This window comes from Acomys minous, assembly GCF_964271855.1.
Source record: "Acomys minous genome assembly, chromosome: 2".
Taxonomy (NCBI): Eukaryota; Metazoa; Chordata; class Mammalia; order Rodentia; family Muridae; genus Acomys; species Acomys minous.
The window spans coordinates 133,833,786-133,841,486 of NC_140484.1; the positions used below are offsets into that span (position 1 = coordinate 133,833,786).

Sequence of the window (7,701 nt, forward strand, 5' to 3'; positions counted from 1 at the left end):
CTGCCTGGCCTGGACATGGGCCATTTGGCCCAGATGGGCAGCATCTTTCTTGTTCAACTGTGTCCCTGGGTAAGTGTCATGCTTTTCTTGGGCTTCATCCAAATTCAACATTTCTCTATGCAAATGCATGAAGTCTCTGTGATTGCTTTCTGTAGTTCATCCTCTGCCTCCAAAGTCTTCTCCTGTTTCCAGGAACCCTTGAGAGTACAAAGGCTAATTAGAGCTAAGATAGCCCTGTACTCAGTAGTCTAACGGTAACTCATTGCAGCTTGGTTCCTTGGCCTCTCAGTCAAACTGAACTTTCTAGAACAACATTTAGTGGAGCCTGGATGCACTAAACACTGTGCAGAGCCTGAGGCGTGGTCCCCAGGAGACAAGGTCTCTAGATTGTAAGCGAGGGACTTTCCTGTAAGTGTTGAGCCCCTTATCAAGGTCAGTTTGGGTCAGATGGCTGAGATGTGAACAGGGTTCTTCATATTTAAAAACAAAAGGCAATGGTTGAGCAGCATCAACATGCCAAGTAATATCTCTTGAATGCCTCTCACTTGATTCTCTATGCAATACTCCTAGAATGCCTGTTTGTTGGGTGTTTATCATTCAAATGGGGAAACTGAGGCCCAGGTAGCTGCTAACTTGCCAAGAGTCACAGAGCTAGTGATGTTTGAACCAGAATACCATTGAGTCTGACAGCAAACCTAGGATGGAGAGCCTGAAACAGCCATTTTCTCTGAGGTATTAAGGAAGGATTACTACGATACTTGTCATTAATTAATTAATACTTGACCTATGCATTGAAAAGTAATTACTATACTGAAGTCGGTGGTGTCTCTGCTTGCATCGAGTGAGCTATCTGGTCAAAGGAGGAAGAGAGGACTCAGGCCACAAAGAATGATGAGTATACAGGCATAGAGACCCCAAAACACAGGGCAGCTTTGGTTTGCAAGGATGGAGAAAGAGCTGCCGGTGGCACATCTCACTCATCATGGAGCTGGCCCTGGTGATAGCTTTTTCTGGAAGTTCCTCACTGTTATCAGTCCTTTCTGACGCACCTTAACTGAGGCGTGTGCCCCTTAGCTTTACAATGCTGCCCTTCCTCATTCCAGGTGCCCTCGCCAAGTGCATCTACACCTTCTGGTAGGTAGCGCCCCTCTCCCATTACATGACGTCTTCCACCAGCCCCACCGCTAACACAGACCCAGACTCACCTGAGCCGCTGAAATGACTGCTGTCAGTAGACCCACTATAGAAGCAATTGAAGTTGCTCTTCTCTCTTTTGGGGGAGTCCAAATAAATTTCCTTGTTCCCTTCTCCAATTGGTTTTATACTATAATATACTTCGTAGCCTGGAATTAACACCTCCTCTTCCCCGGGGGAGTAGGAAAATGTTTTGATAGAAACTCCCAAGCAGGTTTTGATGGTAAGCAGCGTCCCATTAGCACCTCCGTAGTCTTCAAGAGCTACCTTCTTAGTGAAAGAAGAGGAAGTGAGTTGCCCAAATCTCACCGGTCCCGTCCCGCTGTAATGAAACTTGGTCCGAGAGCCTCGATAAACCGTAGGACAGGTCTGGTTATTCAAAAGCTGAAGAGCTCTTGTGAGGTAGTAATGGAAGGCCCTGTAATGGAACTTACTGGGGTTCTTCTTGAATTCTCTAACAGCCTCGTTAAAATCTTTGTAGATTGCCCCAGTGTAGGCTACTAAAGCTGTTCCATGGAAATCATGGAAACCTTCGGGATGGCTCACTGTTGTGTTTATCTTCTTCCATTGCTGCTCTGCCCTTTCCCACTCAGATTTTAATTGCTCGTTCACATTGAAGTCTTCTTGTAACAGCCGGGGTGCCTTTTCCTCCATGTCTTCGACACAGCCCTCATACTGATCATCAAATGCATTGGGAGCCATGTCTAGCTGGAAAGACGATGGCATGTTTAGGGATGTCAGGCCAGTCACCTGAAAGAGACAAGCAAGGGTTCTTTGTTAGTAGCTAAGCTTGCTAAGTTACTAGCATGTGCTGGATGCTGCCTGGAGCCTGCAGCACGAGATGTCACATACTCCAACCTCACACGTGGCACATGCGTGAACACAATCTCATTACAAGTGGAGAAGAAGCAAGGCTGGGATCTCTGATTCTTTTGTTTGTACTGATATTACTTCTTTTTCTTCTTTAATCAATTGATTTTTTTAGTCAATTTACAAAATAGCAGGTCTCATCATGACCTTTTTATATTCACATATCATTGTATATTGTTCATATTCACCCGCACACACCCCTCTGCCGTACTGATATTATAATTACATGACTTCTTCAAGGTTCATGCTCCCTTTCATCCTCTAGCCGCAGACTCCACCCTGGGAACTATAATATCACAAGGAAGTGGTCGGGGGAAAGCAAGGTCAACAGGATGTGGGTTGAGAATATTACCTGCTGGGTTAGCCACCAGGCTAGGAGGAACATGTGAAATTTTGGTGTCATTGTCAACTTCAAAAACAGCTACAAGCAAACAGAAGACAGTCAGAGGGCTACACACAGTAGTTTAATCATCTTTTGATGGATCACCCCTGGGTTACTGACTGAATCTCTGTTTCACATCTAGAGGTCCAGGCTCCTACTCACTTTGCTTCCAGAATTGTTTATCATGCATCTGTGAGCAAATCTGCTTGTGTCCCTCACCAGGGATGAGGTGACCGAAAGGCTCTCTACCCAGTAAGGAGTCACAGTCAGTCAATCCGGATAACACACAGAGCTATATAGCATGTAGATTGCCAGTGAGAAGCAGGTCATGTTTTAGCAGATCTATCCTAGGCCCTGATGTTTTTCTTTGCATAGACAATTTTTTTTTCCTCTGTTTGATTTCCTTGTTCAGTGTGTTGCCTCTCAATGTCTCCTAATGCCGTCAGTATTCACCATGCCCTGTGATTTGGATATGGATGTGCTCCAAAGCTCCTCAGTGTGGCCATCTGGACGTAGTGAAACCTTGAATAGGTAAGGCCTATTAGGAACAACCAGGTCTTAGAGAGTATCACCCTCAGAAGAGATCAATTAAGTCTTGTGGGGCCGGAGAGATGGCTCAGAGGTTAAGAGCACTGTCTGTCTGCTCTTCGAGAGATCCTCAGTTCAATTCCCAACAACCGCATGGTGGCTCACAACCATCTACAACAAGGTCTGGCGCCCTCTTCTGGCCTGCTGGCACACATGCAAGCAGAATACTGTATACATAATAAGTAAATAAATACTCAGTGGTTGTAAGAGCAAAGTCCGGCCCTAGAACCTCTCTAGCTTCCTCTCTTGCTCCCTTCTGCATATGGCTTCTCTGTCATATGGTGATTCAGCCAGGAAAACCCTAACCAGCCAGCATTGCCGTGGTATTTAGACTTTCCAGCTACCAGACTGTGAACTAAGTAGCCATCTTTACTTATAAACTTGGCAGCATCAAGCATATTGTGACACTAAGAGAAGACACAAAGGGAGGAGATTGTTCAGTGGGTAAAGTACTTGCCTTGCAAACACAGGCCCGAGTTTGATCCAGAACCCCTGGGAGAAAAGCGGGGTGCACTGACGTGCACTTGTAATCCAGCACAGGGAGATAGAGAGTGTGTCGGGTCAGTGCCAGCAGAGAGAGATCCTGTCAGGTTGGTCGGTCAGAAGAGGGACTGTCTCATTCAGGATGCCTGGCTCAGCCAGCCTGGAGTGGCTGTCCCTTCTCTTCCTAGTTCCTCAATGTGGTTGCTCCAGATGCCTGCCTCTCACAAAAGTGGTATCTACTTCCCTATGAGATAGCGAGGTACAGCCTCCTTCAGTGGCACCAATGCCTCACAACCCACACAGACAGCAGATAAACAACGTGGGTCACTTTGGCCCCGGTGAATACCTGGAATTTATGCTTACCAATAAAAATTCCTCCTGAAAATATGTGTAGCTAGCACCTTGGACTCAATAAAAAAAAACCTCTCCCTCTCTTTGTTTTCACGCCCATTCTGTGTTTCCTCCTTTCTTCCAAACTCTCTGTCCCTCCTGCTTTATGAAGGCACTCAATCTCCAAGATCCGACATTAAAACAAAGAAGTAAGCTGATGTTCTCAACACGCATGAGATCTGGTGCGGGAGGACCTTGAATTATGGGTTAGACTGAGCCACATAGCAAGAGCCTATCTTGTAAAATTCTCAAAATTGAAAAATAAATAAATAATAGAGAAAGAAGAGGATAGAAGCCAATGTTTGCATGTAGCTGGGATGAAAATGGGATTAATTGAGGATATCCCTGTTATAGCCTGAAAACAAGGATGTGCAGGAAGGAAAAGTCTATATACATAAGAGGCTATATAAGGGATCCCAGTAACTTCCTGCAGAGCCTGGGAGGTAAATTGTATGGTTCTGCATTGTGTTTTTTAAGTTTCTAGAAACATAGATGGCCTCATGCCTGCCTTTCTTCATCGAGATCTGACCCATTACCTATGTGGACTTTTACCTAGAATTGACCTTCTAGCTTTAGCCCTTAAGTCATAGACCCCCCACTGCTACACTCACTCCAGCCCTCAGATTTTTCTCCAAGTCCCCTCCACTTTAGAGACCTTCCCCTACAGAGGACAGAGTTCAGAGTGGTCAGGTACCTGACAGGATGTTTGGCTGGATCTCCGGCCTCTTCCACAAGCAAGCGTTGCAGAAGGTAGTGCTGTGACCCTTTATCCTGTAGACAATGTGCTTTCAGTTTCAGGCTAGATTTAGAAGGGCAACAGATGGTTGATGATCTACTTAAACTAGTTAAGTTATATTTTATTACTATACTTTTCCATTCCCTGTCTCCTTTTGATTCTGAGTGCTTTGGGTTTGCTTTTGTTTGAGACAAAGTCCCATTAGCCCAGATTGGCCTTTAACTGGATGTATAGCCAGGAGTAACCTGAACTCTGATCTCTTGCCTCCCGCTGCAGGGCAACCACTCTATCAGCCAAACTCCACCCCCCTCACTTCTGCATCTTTTCCTTAGAGAGTTAGGGTCTTTCTGTTATTCCCCATAGGATTGATTGGCCTGTGCTATGTAGATACTGGAGAAGCAGAAGTTGGTTGGCCTTTGCCCTATACACAAGTTTTGCAAATTACATGAAAGCCTGTTGTGGTGGCCACACCTTTAGTCCCAGCACTTGGGAGGCTGAGGCAGAAGGAACTCTGTGGGTTTGAGACAGTCAGGTCTACACAGTGAGGCCCTGTCAACAAAACAAAACCACCCCCAAATTACCTGAGCCTTTTAGGGGAACTGGGTAAAGGTGAAGAGAGATGGCTAATTGTAAGACTCATTTTGCATCATTAGTTGTCCCCGGCTGCAATTTTCTTGTAGGCTACTAGAGCATATGAGGAAAAGCATTCACTTTAAAGTTTCCTCCGGGAACTACCTGCCTCTTTCAATCCTAGATCCTTGTAATGAATCCGTCATCTTCCTGGGTCCCTAGACACAGCAACTAGGTGACATTTTAGGTAGAAAATGCAGTAACAGATCAGGTGTCCAAAAATCTATAACCTCCTGTTCCATCATGTGTAGAAAGGATTTTTAAAAAAAGGGAGGGACTCCACAAAACAATGCCCTGGGACCTTTTGTGCACCCAGCTTTTGTCTCTGACCTTTCACATAAATAGAAGGTGTGTTTATGCTGGTGTATATGGGAGGTAAGTCACTTTCTCAGATCCAAGTGGTGAGAGACCTAACTCCCTTTCTCCTCTTATTTCCCTCTCTCCATCCTCCCTCTCCTCTTCCTCTTTCTGTTTTTTTTTTTTTTTTTTTGAGACAGGATCTTGCTATGTTACCCAGGCTGGCCACGAAATCTTATTCTCAAGCTTTCTCAGTGGCGGAGACTATAAATATCATTGCTCCAGGCTCTAACTCTCTCGTTGTTCTAGATCTATCTAAAAATCTTGATTCAACGCACTTCGGTGCCTTGGCTTGTTCCAACACTATTCTACAACCCCATAATGTTATATTGGACAAAACATATGATTGTTTGGTCCTGATCATCGATATTGGACTAATGGCACAAAATCCTACTGTCAGGGAAATGGCAACCTGAAAGCTGTGCATCTGTTCCCAGGTGTGGTGATGTATGTGCCTGTAATCCCAGCACTTGTGAGGTGAAGACAGGCAGATCAGGAGTTCAAGGACAGTCCTGACTGAATAGCAAGTTTGAGACCAACCAGGACTACATAAGACTCTATCTCAAAAATAGAGAAAAAAAGTGGGAAGGCCGTTAAGAAAGACTACCACAGCAGGAAGATGCCCAAAGCCTAAATCAGAAACCTCTCAGGGACAGAGTAGGCAAAACCTTCCTATGTCAAGACTGTGAGAAAGAGAAAGATGGCTGTTAAAAGGAAGAGGTGACAAATATGCCATGACAGTATTTTAAAACTCAGCATTCTGCATCAAAGCATACCTTAACTGGTGATGGGAACCAGCCACGTTGTTGGTGCTTCGGTGCCTGAGTGAAGTTCAGGTGCTTTAGTGGGGTAGGCAGCTAACAGCAGAACATTTCATCAATGTCTTGCTCAAAACTGACTCAAAAAGTCCATCCTTTTATAACTCAAGGTAGAGGGGATGAAAGCAGGAGGGAGGGAGGAACAGGATGATACAAGTGATGGAATAACAATTGAGTTGTAATCTGAATAGATTAATTAAATAATAAAAAAAAATAACTCAAGTTGGGGAATCTAAAGGAGGAGTCTCTCTTGGTGGTGGGATTCCTTGAGGACCAGCAGACCAGCCTCAACTACACGAGGTCCTACAGATCCAGCATCTTAAACATAAAATGCCTAAAATGGAAAGAGGAAATATCAATGTGAAATGTTCCACTAAAGTAAAAATTAAAACCCTCTGGATTTCAGAAAGTGGGTTCCAAGAGTTGGATAGATGGAAATATTTCAATTCTACACTACTACTTGCTTATGAAACCATCTTGATTACTTTTCACATAGGAGAATGCACAGCCCCAGTATTTTACCTAACGGTCCAAACAGCAGCCTGTCCAGGTAGCAGACCATCCCATCTTAGCCTGCAGCACTGATAGTCCCCTGAAGCATATAGGGAGTCTTTACGGTGAGGCCCTATCTCAAAAGTGTGGACAATTTGGGCATGGTAAGAAGATCCACTCCAATTTCGAGGCGGACACCAAAACTGGTTGCTCCAAAGCGAAGTTAATAACATTTTACAAGATAAGGTAGAGTTTATATGTGTATCAATGATCCACAATTGATAACGGAAGAAATAATATCTTCCATTATTGGAATTCCAGTAATGGAAGAAGAAATGCCATTAATAATGGCAGAATCTGGTTGTTTTAAGATGGAGTCTCATGTAGCTTAGGCTGGCCTTGACATTACAGTGTCATGGAGGGGGAGGGCAGTGATTTTAAATTCCTGGCCTTCTTGCCTTCACCTTTCAAGTGCTGGGATTATAGGCATGCATCTCAGCTAAAGCGTCTCAGCTAAAGCTCTCTTCTCAGTAACTCTATAAATAAGCCCACGGAACTCAGTTCACTGGACTCATGACATGTACATTCTCTCTAAGAATTTCTTCTGTTTTGCTTTCTACAAACATTTCTGTTCATTCAGTTGCATCCTAAACTCTGTTCTTTTGCATTCCGAAACATCTTGTCAATTTACCTTTATCATTTCCCTCACAAAAACACTTCCTGAGCACCTTACCTACAGAGAGTCAATTGTGTGTGTGTGT

General features: G+C 44.3%; 1 protein-coding gene across 1 annotated transcript; it reads right to left on the minus strand.

Annotated features, from left to right (window-relative positions):
• Positions 1 to 1,155: 1,155 nt before the first annotated feature.
• LOC311578356 (T-cell ecto-ADP-ribosyltransferase 2-like) lies at positions 1,156 to 1,920 on the minus strand (the record flags this gene model as incomplete). Its single annotated transcript, XM_084748200.1, has 1 exon — positions 1,156 to 1,920. One exon carries the CDS (start codon positions 1,918 to 1,920, stop codon positions 1,156 to 1,158), a length of 765 nt encoding a protein of 254 aa, XP_084604326.1.
• Positions 1,921 to 7,701: the final 5,781 nt, after the last annotated feature.